Source organism: Chelonia mydas, chromosome 8 (assembly GCF_015237465.2).
Source record: "Chelonia mydas isolate rCheMyd1 chromosome 8, rCheMyd1.pri.v2, whole genome shotgun sequence".
Taxonomy (NCBI): Eukaryota; Metazoa; Chordata; order Testudines; family Cheloniidae; genus Chelonia; species Chelonia mydas.
In genome coordinates, this window is record NC_057854.1 from 3,650,111 (window position 1) to 3,670,030 (window position 19,920).

Below are 19,920 nucleotides of genomic sequence, written 5' to 3' on the forward strand. Positions count from 1 at the left end.
CCAATGACCTAAAACTCTGGTCTTCACTCAACTTCTAGCTTTTATTAGTGGCTCTGAGCATCTGTAACAGTGATATGCTGGTCTAACAGACTTGGAGCTACGCTGTAATAATCTATAAATACTGTATGTTGACTGGGTTATTGGGATGTTTACTGTATTCATGTTTCGGGTTAACTCAATAGCAGGCTATGTGGGAAAGCAGGCAGGAAGGAAGAGAATGGATCAAGACAAGTCACCTCTTGGCAAACATTTAAGAATTAAGGAACAATACCAAAACTACCAGCTTTGATGATTTTGCCTCCTCTCCAGATAACCTGCAAAAGTGTTTTTGACGAGGAGAGGAAAAGGCCTACAAACACAGGAGAACAAAATAATTCTGGGAGGGTTAAAAGGAACCTTCTCTCAAGAGCCTTTATATAAGGTAAACATGCATATAGACGACTGCTTTAAAACCATTTTTCCCTACGTGCTTGGTGACTATGGTTACAACAAACACTACTTTGGGTTACGAAGGCCATTTTGTCACTCTGTTTACCCCGGTCACAGTTCTGGAAAGGAAGAAAAGCAGGTGTCCGAACTAAATCAGACCTGCAGGATAATAATGATTGATACATGGGGAACGGTAGCCCTGGGCCCCATCTAAGAGTGGAAGACTTGCAAAATTCCACCCCTAGCACTTGTGGGGATGCACTCAGGGAGATCAGAAAGGGGACAGAGATACAGTCCTGTAGTTGACAGCTGGCTGCACCACTCTAACCAGTGGATTAATCCAGGGTAGAGTGGCGAAATCATACTGGGCATTCTGACCCAGAAATCCCAAAGTTACCTGCAGAAATATTCTGAGAGCAAATAGTATGATGCATGTGCAGAGAAACAAGCAGGTAAGCAGTATGGGGGAACTCTGGGGAGATTAGAAGCTGCATATAGCTACTGCCATTCAACATACATTCAGTCTTCTTAGATATCTGAGCTGCTGTGGGGAAGGAAAGGAAACGGAAGCAGGATGTTCCTGGGATGCATGGCTGAGGAGTGAACACAAATCATTCACCAACAGGCCAACAAGGCATTGGGGTTGGGGTGCTGTTTTGGGGTGAGGGGGGTGCATCTGGCTTAGAAGAAGAGCGGCAGCTGTTCCTGGCCATGCACAGCAGAGGAGGAAAGTGCTGGCTGGCAAGGCTGAGAGTGAGTTCATGGGCAGGTGATTTGGGAGTAGGGGGCTGCAGAGCTGACTAAGGAGATCAGGGCCTGGGAAGGGAAAAATGGAGGTTGGGGAAGCACATGAAAGTAGAGGGTCCAGGATTACGCTTTGGGTTGGGGTTACATCCATTTTTAAACAGAACACCAGATGTTTTTATTCCTGGGTTCTATCAAAACCCTGGAGGAACATGACTGATCAGGGAAGAAATCACAGATCACTGGTTCCAACCAAGAGAGAGGACGGTGGGATTTGGGTGGTTTTTTTTTTTTTTTTGGGGGGGGGGTGCATATCCCCACCAGCCTCTTCTGCTTCATCCTCCTTATATGTCTACAGTATGCTGCATAACTATGGGCAAATCTGCAAAGAGAAAAGAGCCTGGTGGTTTCTCAAGTGAGAAAAGACGTCAAGACCAGTAAGTTATAAAAACAGACAAGCTCTTAAGGAAACATGTAGCGATGGTCAGTTTACAGTCAGCAAGTGGGAGCATGTGGGCAAAAGAGAGTTAAGCATCTTAGATCTGCAGCATGGCACAAGATCAGTACCCTACTGAATAAGAAGAGTAGATGCAATATCCCGGCTTTAAATGAAAGTAAACATGAAATGAAACAACATTGACAATATAAGTGCCCTTGCACCATATGGTGTCTCACTGGAGTTTACTTCAGTGTAGCAGCAAAGGATGCTCTGCAAAGACGAGAAGCGAAATGGACCGAACTAATGGGAACCCGTTTAACAATAATCTTTGTAAACCAGGAAGAAATGATTATGAAAACTTCTGATGAGCTGAGGATTGAATTTTGACCTATGAGAAGGTACAGCTGGAAAACAGTACGATAGATTCTCTGTCCAAACCTGACTTGCAGAGTAATCATCAGCCTAAAATACCTGAAGGTTAGATTCCTGCTGGCTCCGACACAAAGCTACGACTGATAGCCTGACAGACCGATCAAAGGAGCTGTATTCTGAATATATCTACCCCAGGAGCACAATGTTTGTCTCAGGACACCAAGATCTCAAAATAAATCCACACAAGCTCTGCGCTCGGGTCTTCAGAAGAGTTAGCAAACAATCTCAATAGCCACCAAGATTAGATTCTACGGCATGTCTGTGCTATCTGCACACCCGTACCACATTGCAGCAACTCCTGGAGATCCTATAAGAGACAACTCAGAGGGCTGATGAAACGCCATGTTGCTATAAGCTAGCAAAGTTTTATGAAGTCTCAGATCATTTCATCTTACAAACTGCCAAGGATGAAATCAACACAGGTTTTAATTCAGAACCTACCAACAACAAAACAGCTCGAACAAGCCACTATATTAAACTAAAGTAATAAGAACTTCACTGGTCTTGCCTATATTTGCAGTATGATGACAGGCCCCTCTCAAATTGCCTACTAAAGAAAATTTGCCTGGAGCCCAGTGACTGTCTTAGTTCTATAGTGCCAGGTGGTGATCCCAGCTTAGCCCTTTTGGAGTCAGCAGGGATGTCTTGGTCTTTAAAGCAACTCTTTTTTGTAAGTGTATTATTTAGCCACCTACACGTGGTTTCACTTAAGTTTACAAGAGAGCAACGATTTTACTATAAAGAGAAGCTACCATTATTTGCAGTTCTGGGCCCTGAACAATTATACACTCGTCATGCTTCTAAAACACCACAAAAAACCCCAAACATGAAATATTAACTTTCACAAAAACAATAAACAGTCAACAGCCCCCTGAGTAGACATAATCAAAGGGAAGGGAAACAGAAAAAGAACTGGGAGTCCCAATGGGGGAGTTATGCCAGTTCCATCAGACAAATGCCTCTATCTTATTCTCCAATCAATTTGATTGTCAGTAATTTTATTTATTTCTCTCCTTTAAGGTACTGAAGTTTTACAAGGCTCCTCTTTACCAAAACCACATCTCAATCTTCAGGTGTACCACCTCAGGCTGTGATCTTGTCAGATCTCATCAACTAGAAAGGGCTCAGCCTGCTTAGTATTTGGGTAGGAGACTTTGAAGGAAAAGCCAAGTGCTGCAAAGAAAGATGTGGGCGATTCAGAGAGTGACACTTTTCCCTCTGAATCAGTTGTTAACCAGTTCTCCTTTTAGATACCAGGGGGCTCTGTTCTGTTGGTGCTCTTGTCTTTCAGTCGAGGTACAGAACTGAGATCCTAACTGCTTGTGCTTATTAAATATACGATAACACACCCACTGTCATTTAAAACAGGGATATCCCGTGGGGTGCTCTATTCTCACCCAGGGAGAAAAAGAACTGCAGGCACAATATCAAAGCTGCAGATGCCTTTGAAAGGAAAGGAAAGGAAAGGAAAGGAAGAAAGAAGGAAAGAAAGGAAAGGAAGAAAGAAGGAAAGAAAGGAAGAAAGAAAGAAAGAAAGAAAGAAAGAAAGAAAGAAAGAAAGAAAGAAAGCTTTCTGGGATCCTTTGAAATGGAAGGTCATTTTCACTCTCACAGCTTTACTCTACAGACCTGAAGACTCTTGCAAATGAGTTTATCTGTCATGTTAAAAGCCAATTTTGAAAAGTCAGTGTTTGAAATAAATGCGTTCAATCAAATCTGTTGATGGGACAGCATAACAAAGAACATTCTGAGGAAGGTTTCAGAGTAACAGCCGTGTTAGTCTGTATTCGCAAAAAGAAAAGGAGTACTTGTGGCACCTTAGAGACTAACCAATTTATTTGAGCATAAGCTTTCATGAGCTACAGCTCACTTCATCGGATGCATACTGTATGTATACGTATGCATATGTATACAGTATGCATCCGATGAAGTGAGCTGTAGCTCACGAAAGCTTATGCTCAAATAAATTGGTTAGTCTCTAAGGTGCCACAAGTACTCCTTTTCTTCATTCTGAGGAAGGTTTCCACAGAGTGACTTTAAGGTTTGCAATAGTATTTAGGCAACATTTAATGATACAACAGGGAAAGACTGCTTTTGATGGCTAGCATTGGTGTCTCTTGAGAGAGGCCTTCTTTTGAAATTTGTGGGAAGAATTTCTTCAGTTGGATTTTCTTTCATTATTATTCAGCTCCTCTCTTTATTACTCTATTTGTGTTGCCTTCTTTTCTGCATCTGTTTCCCCACCCAAATGAACAGGGTTAAAATCTCCCTGATATACTCCTCTCCCTAAGTGCCAGCAGCCTTTTGTAATTCAGAACCAGGCTTGTTTGCCCTCTGATCTGTTCTGTTACTTTTCTTCTCCTACCCTTTTTGGGTTCTCTGTACACAACCTCAGAGATTTAGCTCTTAATGCCCTTGGCCTGTTGGCTTGAGTCCCTTTCTTCCTTTTTATTGTTGAATTGTTTCCACATAGTCCGGTTATGGAGTTGTCATAATTTGTGGGTCTCTTGTCGTATTATCTCTTTCGATAATTAAATTATGGTGGTTTATTTTATACAGCAAAGTTCCAGACATACAAAGAAACCCAATGTTTGGGAAGGGGGCTGGTAAGGGAAGCCTGTGCCTAGAGAAGGGGTTCTACTACTGTGGCAAGCTCCCTGGCTTCACCAAACCCCTCTAGGGCAGCCTGGCTGGCTCCTCTGGATTCTTGCCCCCAAGAATCAGGGGGGGACAGATAGCTCAGTGGTTTGAGCATTGGCCTGCTAAACCCAGGGTTGTGAGTTCAATCCTTGAGGGGGCCATTTAGGGATCTGGGGCAAAAATTGGGGATTGGTCCTGCTTTGACCAGGGGGTTGGACTAGATGACCTCCTGAGGTCCCTTCCAACCCTGAGATTCTATGATTCTATGAAAGAAATGCAAATGAATTCAGCCCAAGGCTGCCTTCCTCTATGCGCTATGGTCCCCCAAACGATCTATGGTACCTATATCACTGTAGTATCTGAGTGCCTCACAAGTGCTCTTTATATTTATCATCACAACACCCTGTGAGGTAGGGAAGTGCTGTTATTTCCATTTCACAGATGGGGAACTGATATCCTGAGGGATTAAGTCACTGGCCCCCAGGTCACATGAGATGTCTGTGGCCGAGCGGGGAATTGATCCCAGGGCTCCGCCAAGCACTCTAACCACTGCACCATCCTTTCCCTCTTCTGATGCTTCTGTTCTGTGGAGGAGAAGCTCTGGGGACAAGGGTAGAGGTAGTCTGCCCATGCTGTTCTACCTAAGGGAGCCCGGGGGAGGGATCTGGTGGCAGACGAAACTCAGGATACTTGGGAAGCCGTGGATTCAAATAGTGGCGCCTCCGTCTTTTTCATTCAAGGCAAAGAGCGTCCCTGCCCTGATGGAAGAATGTGAGTTGAAACACGTAGACTTTTCTCTCCCCTGTGTAGGTTATGCCCCTGTGGAGGAGAAATGGGGCCCTATCTCACCGCGAAGTGTAGGTATGTGTAATCAGTCATGGAAAACCAACTAGCTTTTTAACCATAAGGGTTACAAGCAAAATCAAATATAACCAGATATAGGATTGTAACTAGTCAAACAAAACGAATTAACAGGCTATATTTTGCCTCAGAAGTTAGCATAGGAAAATCAAGAATGAAACAAACAAACAAAATGGTTCAATGAAAATTGTCATTTTCCAAAAGAGCCATTTTTTGACTTAAACACTTTTTAGTATGTTATTTTTAATCAGTTTTACACTAATGCTACTTCCCATGTGAGGCAGTGTGGTCCAGCAGATGGAGCACTGATCTGCCATGTGACCATGGGCAAACCACCTCACCTATCTCTGCCTCTGTTTCCCCTTCCATCTTTGTCAGTCTTATCTGCCTAGACCGTAAGCTCTTTGGGGCAGGTATCTCTCTTACTGGTTGTTCATACAGAGCTCCACACTATGGGGCCTCAATCTCGGTTGTGGCTTCTGGGTGCAGCTGTAACGTAAGTAATAATAATATTGCCTGATCCAGCAAAGCATTTATACCTGTGCCTAACTATGCATGTGAGGGATAGCTCAGTGGTTTGCGCATTGGCCTGCTAAACCCAGGGTTGTGAGTTCAATCCTTGAGGGGGCCATTTAGGGATCTGGGCCAAAATTGGGGATTGGTCCTGCTTTGACCGGGGGTTGGACTAGATGACCTTCTGAGGTCCCTTCCAACCCTGAGATTCTATGACTTCAGTGAAGCTACTCATATCCTTAAAGTATGCATGTGCTTAAGTGTGTAACTGCAGAGAGGCTTAAATCACTGATTCACTTGCAGACCAGAGTATATGCCCCTCTCCTGTTGGATCTGGACCCACAGTCTTGTCTTTTGACCACAGTATCAGATAACATACAAACAGCATGCAGATACTGCGGCATATTGCATTACAGCACTGTTCCTTTAAAAACAGCACAGAACAATGTTCCTTCCTGAGATGTGTTTCCAGATATAAGGGCAGAAGGGGCCAGGTAGATTCAGTAAGATTTCTAGAGACTCAGATTCAGACCATTTGCTGACACTGAAAATAACTCTATTCCATCCAGGACTGGGAAGCACAAAGGAACACATAAGGGGCTTTTTCTTTCAAGTACAGCTAGTCAAATGTTTCCAAGTAGCTCAAAAGGCTTTGTTCAAAAGAGTGAGAGTTCAGGATGGTTCTTATTTTATCCTAATTGCGTCCCTCATTTCTGAGCTCTGATTTCCATCCCTCAGGGACTAGCAAGACCTGTGTAATTTTTATGGCTGGCAAAGCAGTTGATAATGAGTGCCAGAAAAAGTCTGATTCTCTTTTCCTGTTACAAAGTAAAGTACTGAACTATCTGTGAGTCTGGCCACATCTAGCTGAGCCTGGTAATGTCAGTGCAGTTCGATGAATCCGATAACTCCTGTTTTGTAAAGTGTGCAGCTCTGCTATCGAGATAGTTCTGAGAAAAAGAACTGCTGGGGGAACAGTCTTTGTCCTCCGAAAGGAGAGCATGAGCTTTTGCTATGATGGCTTTCAAAAATATCATAGCCTAAGGAAAATCCATAGAAAATATGATTATATTTCTATATAATCTCTGTCCCTATTTCTATTTGTCCAAATTTCCATGTGTCTACGTGTCTAACTTCTATCTCTTCACAATCCACTAAGCTCCATCACTCTTTAATGTTAAGTAATACAGTGGATATTTTAATATTCAAGTATATCCAAAGCAACCTGCGTCCTGTTTGTCAATGTAGATGTCTAGACTTAATAAATCCTTAAACTCAGGGTTTCTGCCCTTGAGAGAAAGAAATGCAGCCTATTGCCGCAGCACGGGCTGTGCTCTGAGCAGCTCGGAGTCTGACTCAACTCTTTGTAAGGGTTGCTTCTCTGCAAATCTATGGTTTGGTGAGATGGACCCAAGCTACAAAATATGGATCTGGTCCTGGACTCAGAATTCCAGACTTCGTCCCAAAGTATAAGATCCAAGGGTTTGGTCCCATTCTGTGTCTACCCAACAGCCTATCCAATCTCTCTCTTAACAGTCACTCCACCCAATGCTACTAACTAAGAAAGAGGTAGCCCAAAATACTCATCTGTCTTATCTACAGAGAAATCAGATGGTCTAAGAGAAATAAACAGCTTTTGATAGGAGACGGAAGAGAGAAAATAGACAGAGCGAGGAACGATGTATTGACTCTACAAATTTACTAAGGACAAGGAATGAAAAGATAGCAGAGAAAAGTGAGAGGCATGGCACCACCCCTGTTAATTTACAAAGGGGTTAACACATGAATGGCAGACACTAGACATGAATATCTAGCATTAAAATAAATACAAGGCATTAAATATCAGGCATTAAAATAAAGTCCAATCCAAGTCCAAACCAATCACTGAAATAGGATTCATTCTGTTCAGCAACTTTCTCATTTGACCTAAAAATAAATATTTTTTTGTCCTTTTTTTGTAAGCATAAATTAAATCAAATATGTATCTACTTTTCAGGATCCCTATTGTGTATCAGGACATACAACTCAAATGGCAACATGAGACTACCTGGTTTTCAACTTAGTTCCAGAGGAAACATAATACCATCACACACTTCCACACAGCTAATATCCTCTCCCTGGTAGAGGCTCAGTAGCAGACCTGCTGAGAAGTTTATTGGGTCGAGGTTGAGATGCAATGCAAAAATCCATGAAGCAGTTAGCACCTAGTCCAAACTTAGCCTCTGGCCCTTAGGCTGTGGTGCAAGTCCTCAATTTTATAACCACAAAGTTCAGCCCAAAGGGGAAATAAAATAAAAAAACAAGGTTGTTATATTTCACTATACTGGAAGGAAATGAATCAGCCAAATTGTGGGAGTTGTTTAAGAAGTTTTCCTTCAGTCTCCTCCTCCCTGATGTTTGACTTTTGCGGATGTTAATTAATTCTCTTCAGTGGAAAGAGACGGCACTGACTAAAAGCGTTTATTCGACTCATGAATTCAGATACTTCTGCAGTGGTCATAGCAGGTGTTTCCTTGCTGTACAACACACTATCATTAGCACAACAGAAGTACAAACACATTGTTCCGAGCGTTTGTTTAGAGGTGTGCCCACTATGAAAATACAGACAAATGCCAAGGTAGATAGCCCAACCTGGCACACTTGATTGACCTTAACAGGTGCTGATTATGCTGCTCATATTGCATGAAATTAAAAAGCTTACAAATGTTCTGAGCCATTACCCTTCCATTTAAGGGAGCTTATGACATGTTAGCAACCTTTAATGAAATTCTTTTCAAAATGCTTCAGTGAGACTTTACTTCAAAATGTAACCCGTGGAATTATTTCAGAAAAGGATTTTATGGAAGAGCTTCTTCTCTCTGTCTTTTCTGGGGACTTGCACAGCGTTAGAAAGATGGACAAAGCCATGTAAGAAGCCTATTTTCCCCTTAGCACATGCATGTAACTGCCAGGGATCGCTCAGTCATTGCAGCAGCTGAATAGATGAAGAAAGGGGAATCTGCAAAACAAAGTTTAAGTCCAATGCCCTGTTCAGTATTCCTTCAGCCAACATCTAAAATTCTCTTGAAAAATCAAATTTTGGAATGTTTTGACCAGCTCTGGTATCCATTTAGGACACAGTTTTCACTGTTGCTGTGAAAGTCATCTTGATTGTCCAGCTCTTCAGCAGGTAGGGTATCCCTGTGCCGCTAATTGGGTTCTGGCCCTAGCAAACAGACTGAAGTTCCATTTTGCAGACTTCACTACATGAGAATGGAAATCGGGCAGGGGGGGTGGAGGGGAGGAATCATATACAGCTGACTGCTGACCTGTCTTCTGCACAGCTGAACCTGCTCCACACATCATGGCAATGAGGAGTCAGCATGAACTGCTGGTGCTTGTGCCGAGCCGACACTTCTTGCAGTTCACATTGCTACTGCATTAAATGCTTCTGTCTGTCATGTTGGTGCTTCTGGTTGCTTGATCTCTACCGCGCTGATAGCTAGTGGGGAAGCAGGACTCTGAAGTGACTGAACAGAAAGAGACAGTTGGAGTGTTGCCTTGAAGCAAATACACACACACGACAATGCTGTGTATGTCTGATAGCCTCAGCCAGGGGGGTGGCTGTGAGAAGGGCTCACTTTGTTAGAGTTGGTAATTCGCCCTTTTGTCAAGGTTTCTAAATAATATTCTGGCAACTTCTGTTACCTGACTTTTACTGAGGCGGGCAGCAGTCGGCGGACTGTGTCATTACAGGGGATAATGTACTTCAGACTCCGTTCCACGGCTTTGCCGTTCATCGTGAGGATCCTGACTACCTGAGAGAATGCATTTCTCCTCATAAGCCAAAATGGCCGCTGATGGCCCCTAGATCTAAAGATCAAGCACCTGACATGAAAGCACTGTCAACGGAGGGCCCTCAGCACTTATGACTGACCTGTCAGAGCACAATGCAAGTTCCATTTGTTCTCTTAAGAGTTTGCTTCCCATGTCCACACTGGAGGAATTGATCACTTAAGTGTTGGCTGGGTGGTGGGGGAGTTCAGGGATGGGAAGTGGTGGGGGAATTGATGATTTAAGGGGGTGAAATGAAACCCCCCCCTTTTTTTTTTTTGCCTTGCATTGACTTCACTGGACTGTTCTTGTGTTTAAATGCTTTGCTGGATCAGGGCCTTAATCATTAGGAAGATAGATCAATACCTTTTTCTTGTCCTGTAAACACTGAGAAAGGAAGTGTTAGTCTGTATCTGCAAAAAGAAAAGGAGGACTTGTGGCACCTTAGAGACTAACCAATTTATTTGAGTATAAGCCTTCGTGAGCTACAGCTCACTTCATGCTTCCGATGAGGTGAGCTGTAGCTCACGAAAGCGTATGCTCAAATAAATTGGTTAGTCTCTAAGGTGCCACAAGTCCTCCTTTTTTTTCTGAGAAAGGAAGATGATACATTTTCTGTAAACATTTTCCTTTTGTGTGAGCTATCTGAGCCTTAATTGAAAGGCTAAATTCTAACTCCACAGTTTGACTGCAGAAAGTTGCAATTATCTTGCCATCTGCACTTGCCTCTCATTGTGGGTGGACACTGCTTTTTAATCCAAATTAGTATTTTAGTGCTTATAAATATGTGTTTTTGGCTCTGAGGCAGGTATGTCTCATTGTGGGTGCATGTCACTGTTTAGTTCCACATGTATATTTTATTGTTTATGAATGTGCAATTTTAACTTTGGGGCAGGTCTGACTGCAGAGCAAATAATACTAGTCAATACCTGGATTATGAAGTTTAAACCACCTCCCCATTCCAAACATGTACACTGAGAGACAAGTCATGTGCAAAATAATTATTTGTCAGCCTTAAAAGCTTCCTTTACAGCTTGTATCATTGAAATGTTGGCCTAGGGAAGAGTTTTACTAATGAAAACGGAATCATTAATGGAAATGGAAAATGCATGAAATCACATTGTATGCAGCTGCTATTTAAGATATTGCATTGACAACAACTGATTGAACTCTAGCAAAAAGAGAAAACCTTTGTCGGTTCCAATCCTAAAACTGGATCTGCCACTGTGGACACCCACACCATGCAGATTCCTATTGCAGGATCAGGCCCAGGTGTTAATAATGGGTCTCATCCTGGTCCCACTGAAGTCAGTGGGAGTTTTGACAGTGTTATGTTGCATAGCCCTGACCCTGCAAGCTACTCTGCATGGGCAGACTGCCACTGAAGTCAACATGACTATGCACAGGTAGAGAAAACCTCCCACACTAAGCAGCTTGCAGTATTAGGGCCCAAAACATCCTCTGAAAATAAAAATCAAGATGGCAGCGCTGTATTTTGCACTAACCCCTTTGCTTTCAAAATCTGCAATTAATTTTTTCGAAATAGTTTAAAACTGTTTTAAAGATTGGGATTGGTTTTTTTTAAAAAGGAAAGAACTGTGTGTTCCAGTGCAGTGATGAAAATGATAAAATATAATCTGTAAAATACTATAATACAGGTCAAATTCTGCCATCATTTACACCAGAGCAACATCACTGTGTCTTAGAGTTGCATGGGTGTAACTAAGGGGAGACAAATGGACACACTTTTTTCTGGGTGAGGGCTCAATCCTGTGATCCGACCTCTTGCCAGGTCCGATCCACCTGCACAGAGTCGCAGCGAAGCCACTGGGGCTGCGGGAGGGTATGAGCGTCTGCCTATATGGATATGATTGCAGGGTCAGGGTCAATACTTTTATAATGCATAAGTCCTGATCCTGCAAACACATACTGTGCTCATACAAGTACTCCTGTTGTATTCAACGGTATTACTCATGTAAGGAAAGTTATGCACGTGCATAAATATTTGCAGGACTGGCATCTAATTTTCCACATATTAACTAGAAATGATTACTGTAAAAGACAAAATCATCACTTGTTTTAAATAACATAAACCGAATTGCCTTTACCTCTTGAATGAGCATTTGTGAATCCTAAATCTGGGACATGGGAAGATCTTTTCCTGTTTCCTAATGCTGAGATTATCATCTCTCTAGTTGTCACATGGTTACTCAGCCAAGTCTATACTTTTATTGTGTAACCTTAGCACTATTTTATTTCTGTTATTATCAGGGCAGAAAATAAAGCACATTACATACCAAACTCCCTTATATATTGCCTGTAGACATGGAAGTAGCAAACCTCAAAACAAAACAAATAATTTGCATTAAAGAAGACTAAAGCTTAGCTTCAAGGAACCTGCCTGTTAACAGCTCTTCTCAAAAGAGGTATGACATTTTCACTTTTTAAAATTCTAGTCAAATCAAAACAACAGCAGATTGAGACCACAAAAAAACCGTTCTCACTGCTTTCCAGCACATAAAATTAACACTTGTGATCTTATGTGCAACTTTCACTAGAAGTGTATTTGTCTTATTTTGAAAAGTAAGCAGATGGTTCACACAATTGTCCACAATAAATTACAACTGTTAGAAAGACAGTTACCTTTTGAAAGCAGCAATGAATCTGGGCTGCATATGGGCTTATAAATGACCCTTCCAATTTTTAATAATCTCCATAATTTATGTGCAAGTAAAGAAATGAAAAGATACCTAATGCACCTTCTTGGCAAAGTACAAATCACTTTTATTTACTGAGGCAATACTTCATGGTCCAGTTAACTTCTTAATTAAAGGCAGCAAGATACTCACGTTCCATGCAAGTGGCATGGAAAATAATGTTTAGTGTATAATATGTTCAGCTGGGAGTTGAAGATGCTCTGCTCACTTCTGGAGAAATCTGGTGCATCTATCATTTCCCTTTAAAACAAGGCTAACGGATGCACCCATCACTGCAGCAAAATTAGTACTAGTTTTTCAAAGCTACGACTAGAACAACCTCAGCGTTCACGAAACTGCCCGTGATGCTCTGATGCCCAGTAATATACTGCCAGTATTTCATAAAGGCGATCCCACAAATATGTCTCCCTTCAGTCATGATAAATCACGTTCATCAGCGCTATGCGTAGACTATGGACTATGCTCGGGTGCAATTTCAGTGGCAGGACCTAAATTGTGGCACACCTTTCCAGAGGCCATCAGATTGAACTCAACCACACAGCACAAAGGATGAGGGGCATCAGGTAGCCAGTTACAGCTCACTTATTCTGAAACCACCACAGCTGCTTCAGTGTAAATTAGAGCAGCCAAAGGGTTCCTGTACACCTTGTGGGGTTTTCCTTCTTCCTAATCCCTGGTTTTCCCCCAAGAGGAGCAATCTGGCTCCATAATGAAAATTAAATGTATCTTTTAAATGGAGAACTTCTGCTACCTTTAGGCCTGAGGCTCTGCTTTCCAAGGAAAACGTAGATGCTTTTAATCATGATCTATGATGGAATTAAAGACGCATCTGAGAAGGAAAGGAGTGGCAGATGAACTGAGGCTACCAGATGGACTACAAGCCGTCAAGAACACTATCCCTGATAATGTCACGGCTAACCTGGTGGCTGAACTTTGTGACTTTGTCCTTACCCATAACTATTTTACATTTGGGGACAATGTATACCTTCAAATCAGCGGCACTGCTATGGGTACCCTCATGGCCCCACAATATGCCAACATTTTTATGGCTGACTTAGAACAACGCTTCCTCAGCTCTCGTCCCCTAACGCCCCTACTCTACTTGCGCTATATTAATGACATCTTCATCATCTGGACCCATGGAAAAGAAGCTCTTGAGGAATTCCACCATGATTTCAACAATTTCCATCCCACCATCAACCTCAGCCTGGTCCAGTCCACACAAGAGAGCCACTTCCTGGACACTACAGTGCTAATAAACGATGGTCACATAACCACCACCCTATACCGGAAACCTTCTGACCTCTATTCCTACCTACATGCCTCCAGCTTTCACCCTGACCACACCACACGATCCATCGTCTACAGCCAAGCTCTGCGATACAACCGCATTTGCTCCAACCCCTCAGACAGAGACAAACACCTACAAGATCTCTATCAAGCATTCTTACAACTACAATACCCACCTGCAGAAGTGAAGAAACAGATTGATAGAGCCAGAAGAGTTCCCAGAAGTCACCTACTACAGGACAGGCCTAATAAAGAAAATAACAGAACGCCACTAGCCGTCACCTTCAGCCCCCAACTAAAACCCGTCCAACGCATTATTAAGGATCTACAACCTATCCTGAAGGATGACCCAACACTCTCACAAATCTTGGGAGACGGGCCAGTCTTGCCTACAGACAGCCCCCCAACCTGAAGCAAATACTCACCAGAAACCACATACCACACAACAGAACCACTAACCCAGGAACCTATCCTTGCAACAAAGCCCGCTGCCAACTGTGCCCACATATCTATTCAGGGGACACCATCACAGGGCCTAATCTCATCAGCCACACTATCAGAGGCTCGTTCACCTGCACATCCACCAATGTGATATATGCATCATGTGCCAGCAATGCCCCTCTGCCATGTACATTGGTCAAACTGGACAGTCTCTATGTAAAAGAATAAATGGACACAAATCAGATGTCAAGAATTATAACATTCATATACCAGTCGGAGAACACTTCAATCTCTCTGGTCACGCGATTACAGACATGAAAGTTGCAATATTACAACAGAAAAACTTCAAATCCAGACTCCAGCGAAAGACTGCTGAATTGGAATTCATTTGCAAATTGGATACAATTAACTTAGGCTTGAATAGAGACTGGGAGTGGCTAAGTCATTATGCAAGGTAACCTATTTCCCCTTGTTTTTTCCTACCCCCCCAACCCCCAAGAGGTTCTTGTTAAACCCTGGATTTGTGCTGGAAATGGCCCACCTTGAGTATCATACACATTGTAAGGAGAGTGATCACTTTACATAAGCTATTACCAGCAGGAGAGTGGGGTGGGGGGAGAGAAAACCTTTTGTAGTGATAAACACCCATTTTTTCGTGATTTGTGTGTCTAAAAACAAACATCTTCTGTATTTTCCACAGTATGCATCCAATGAAGTGAGCTGTAGCTCACGAAAGCTTATGCTCAAATAAATTGGTTAGTCTCTACGGTATCACAAGTCCTCCTTTTCTTTTTGAGGCTACCACCAGTTATCGAGATGCATTCCTAAGAAATTTCCACAGGGATTACCCCGTTCTATCCACAGAGAGAGAGAGATTCGTAAAGATAGAGACCACTCTATGATTCACCCATGTGGTCAAATGGAGAACTGGCACACCTTCACTGAGATCATGGGAGCACAACTACCCTCACCACGAGTCTGATCCCACGACCTCTACTACACACAGATAACACTGGGTTGATTTTGTAGCTATGCTACTAGATGAAATTACACTGAAATATCATTATCTTTTGCTGTACTTCATCTACGATAAATAACCATCGTTTGCAAGTCAGATGAGCAATAAATAAAACCATTAGCTAAGCTAGCAGACTGCACTCTTCGGTTGTTTACTAAAACACATGAAAATATTATACATTAACATAGTCCTGGCATGTTTTATTATTCACCAGTATTTAAAGTTCTTGTCTCTTACACTGTGCCTTTTTAAAACCACATTTTGCAGTAGCGAAAATCCTAAGTAACTCAATGGTAATGGAGTTATTATTGATTTTCAGAGCTGCAACTGAGAACTGAGTTTAGCACTTAGTTTTTACTATATTCCTCAAGCTCAATAATTAGTAATGGATTTCATTCTGCAAGAACGCTCTGGTTAGATCAGAAACAAGCTACTGCCAGTATATGCAAGATTACAGTTCTGGTAATTTAGAAGTTCTTGCATATATTCCAAAAGGATCCCCTTATGCAGCAGCGTCTCACTTGGATATGGTGAATCAAATTCAGACCTGGCATCAGAAAGCACAATTTCACTGACACCAGAGTTGCACCTGCTGACCACTAGGTCTGAATGTGGTCTGACAGTTGGAAAGAGCTGGATAAATTTTGCGCTGGCTACACCCCCACACAACTCCAATGGGAAGTCAGTGGATCTGTTCATGTGGTAAAGTTCCATACAGATTGTGAGGCTGATCCACCGCTCACTGACGTCAGTGGAAAGACGCTCATTGACGTCACTGGGTTTTTGATCAGGCCCTTTGGATTCACAGCTAAAGTCTTCTCAGAACAACAGCGATATACTGGAAGGAGGGAAAAGTCCTCTACGGAAGTAACATTCACACAGGATTTCTATTACCTCCTGTTTGGCCTTCATAAAACCACCAATCATAGCATGCAGTTCGGTGTCATAGCCTCAACTAGCATGAGAAGATATCTTTTGTCCCTCTACCATACTGATATGTAGATTAAGATGATGAGGACTAAAGAATAAACTTCCCAGAAGCCATAAATGCAACTTGCTTTTTGTTCTCTTAAAAAATCAAATATTGTTTCCAAAATCTAACAAAATAAATGTATTTATATGATGCATTTCATGTACTCCACGCTAAGTGAATGAAATTACATGTATAGGGTTCTAAGGCCCTCCTTTAAATTCCACATGGAAACATTTATAGATATCAATATTTTTTCATTCGCTTCTCTTCCTAAACTAGAATGATTGCACAAATCAAACAACAGCCATTTTAAAGGGGTTACAACCTTCAGTAATTAAATCGAATATTGTACTGGATGTTGCACTGATTACTCCAAAAAGTTCCAGTTGCTACAAGACCACTGAAATGTAGAGCTAAAGTGATGTTAATATTTAATTAGCTATCTGCCACTGTCATCAAGTGAGAAGTTGCTATCCAATTCAAATTAACATTTCTGAACAGGAAACAGGATGTATGATGCCTTCCATGAAGTATCAATAGGAAACAGAAGCAGCATATAACCTATTCAGTCTTTCAAAGCTGCTTATGCTAAACAAAGTTGCATGAGGATGGTCAGTAAGAGCTGACAGTAAATTAAATTTTACCATAAAGATGCAATTTTAATCACACTTGGGTTCCTCGTGATTTAGACTTTTAGTAATTTTCCCACGTTTGCTGTTAGTTTTAGCTGCATGTAATTACAAAAATTGCGAGTCCTCAGCACCTTGTAGAATTGAGCCCATTGTAAGAAAGAGTTTAAGGTGATTAAATGTGGCTGAGTCAGACCCACATGTACTGATCACACATCTGTGGTCTCAGGCAGTATTGATGATAACTAGTAAACTGCAGAGTGGATTTCACAACTATCTGCCATCTCTCTACCCATGAAAAGTGAGGAACTCTGCAAGGAGGACTTCTTATTAATATGTGTCCTACATCAAAAGGAAGAGAAAAGCCTGTCTGAAATCTTAGATGTCCTGGAAGCATTTTATCTGCTCTTCAAACAACACTGCCTTCTCCTCATGCAAAAATGCATGTAACTACACAACAGACACTCTACTGGCTCATTCCCCAAATTAGCCTTGCACAGTATAGCCAAGCTAATTTATAGCTGTGAATTGGCTGGGTGCCATGGTTACTGACATATTTTCTAGTGTTTAGAGTACAGAAATGTGATCATTCTTTCTCTTTTCTGGATAACTTACTGGTCTGGACCGGATTTCTTTGGCGTAGAGAGGTTTCAAGAATTCTGAATCTCCTTCTAGCTTCAGACCTTCCTCTGTGATTCTCAGGTTCCCCATTCCATCCTGAAATACACACACACGCACACACAAAAAAACCCTATTAGCTATGATTTTTAAATACCCGAGTGAGGCTGTCAAAAACTGAAGCGAAGTTATTGTTGTAGTTTTTTCCTGTGCAGAAGAACATGTAAAACACTGGGAGGCATTGCATAATGCAATTACTTGTATTATCCTTTTAGCTCCATTTCTGTGAGAAAATTCTATTCCATGCAATCTGCAATGCCCCCTGGTAAACCATTTACACAGACGAAAGATGCCCTTTTAGGCTAGTCATCTCTGCTCAGAGACAGAGAGATGATAAGGTGACATTCTATGTTAACATGAAACTGCTCACTGTAATATGTCCGTATGTTGATATTACCTTTCCACTCATGATGAGTCCACATACAGAACAAAAAGACATTAATTCTCCAGTTATCAGACTAGTAAAAATGAGGTTTAACTTTATAAAAAACGATTTCAAATCGCAGTAGTTGTAGTTATGTGCTTATGTTAACTCTGTCACAGCATTGTAATTAAGTGCACTGTGTAACTTGACCTCTCTCTTATTTTATATATGGTTCAGCAAAGGCAATGCAATTCTTTGGTTCTTCCCTGAAACTATAAACAATAGTGAGAAAGAAAGCTATTTAAAAAGTTATGGAAAGTACTTTATCAGTGTCAAATTTTGTATGAGTTTTTCTCATACCTTTTATATTGTAGACAGGAACACAGATGCATCAAAAGAAAGCAGAACAGGCTTACATTAACAATATTTCACCTTTGCCTTTTGGAAGTCATGTCATTTGTTCAGAGAGGTGTTTTAGTTTAGTTTAAGATGTAATTACCTGAAAAAAGTATGTGTGGGTGCGGGAGTTCGAATTGCAAAGATAAGTGTATCAGCTAAGAAAATATACAAATGCTGAATGTCATTTTCAATATTCAGAACAATACTCAGGTTAGCAAGTAGCTGCTTTGGTTGCTGAGATAAAGCGTATGGATGAGATTTGCAAAGTTGCCTGAGAGATTTGAATGATTAATTCCTTTTTAAAAGCAATGGAAATTGCTGTCCAAATCTCCTAAGTGGCTTTGAAAATCTTAACTTAGGAGACCTAGAAAGTTTGCAATATCTGACCATTGGTTAGTGCCCAGGTATTTAAGCCAATTGGGAACTGGCAGTTTCCTGGGGTAGATAAAAGGTGGGGATGCTAGGGAATTCCGGGGTTGCTCTACTGCTAGAAAGAAGAGCTTCTGGCTGCTGGGAAGTGTTGCCAGGTGAAGACGCTTGCCTGTTCTCCATTGATCCCACCGCTATCTGGTGCCGGTTCTGCCTCCTCCCTCAGATGAGGCACAGCAGAGGGATGGTGGCATCCTTTCGGTTCTTCCACCGGGCTGGGACCAGCAGCGTGACATACAGCCCAGAGTGGCACTGAGTTGGGAGAGGCAGTTTTTTGCAGGTGGATCTCACCTCTGTTTTTGCAAACCCAGCCCTGGGCATTGCAAGGGATAACAAGGTAAATCAAATTCCTTCCATAGGGAAAAAATGCAAATAATTTGAACCTCTATTTCAATGTATTCAGATTTGTTATTTGATCTGTCAGAGGCTCCTGCCTTTTCCACTACCCATCTCAAAATCCCACTGATCAGGCATTAAACTACTGAAGTAATGCACATTCCACCCTCTCCCCATTCAGATTTGATCTTCATAGCTATCAGTCCTCATCTTCTCTCCAGCATAGCATTGTAATGCGCTCCCAGGCTCTAGGCCTACTCACATGATAGCTGCACACCGTCCCCAAAGCTCCTTGTGCTTAGATGTGAAAAATCTTTTTGACAAATGGTATGAATTATTGGCTACAGGCCTCCAGCAGATGACTGCAAATAGTCTATTTCCTTTAGAAATTGTTTAGTTGTGTGTTTCCAAAATGTAATGAAATGTCTGACAAACTATAATAGCAAACAAAATATATGTCAAAATTCTGTATGAGTTTTTCTTATGGCTTTTATACAATGAGACAGGTATACAGATACATCAGAACATAGCAGAAATGGCCCAAGTTAAAAACATTTCATCTTAGCTTGGGAGATAAAGTCAGATCTTTTATTAAAATAGGGTTTTTAGGCTCATTTAAGCTGTAATTACTTGAAAAAAAAGATGTGTGAGAGGAGGTTGTCAATATAAATGTATAATCAAATACCACATTTAAATGCAAAATGCCATTTTGAACATTCAGAACAATTCTCAAGTTTGCAAAGTGCAAGGCAAGTAGGTTTACTTTCCTGAAGCA

At 41.6% G+C, this 19,920-nt stretch overlaps 1 protein-coding gene across 4 annotated transcripts in view; it reads right to left on the minus strand.

Annotated features, from left to right (window-relative positions):
• SGCD (sarcoglycan delta) overlaps window positions 1-19,920 on the minus strand; it is a 498,497-nt gene that overhangs the window by 99,024 nt on the left and 379,553 nt on the right. For all 4 annotated transcript variants that reach the window (XM_037906780.2, XM_037906781.1, XM_027820892.2 and 1 more), the window contains one exon: window positions 17,555-17,656. In XM_037906780.2, coding sequence (XP_037762708.1) covers window positions 17,555-17,656 — 102 coding nt within the window. The remainder of the gene's footprint in view (window positions 1-17,554; window positions 17,657-19,920) is intronic.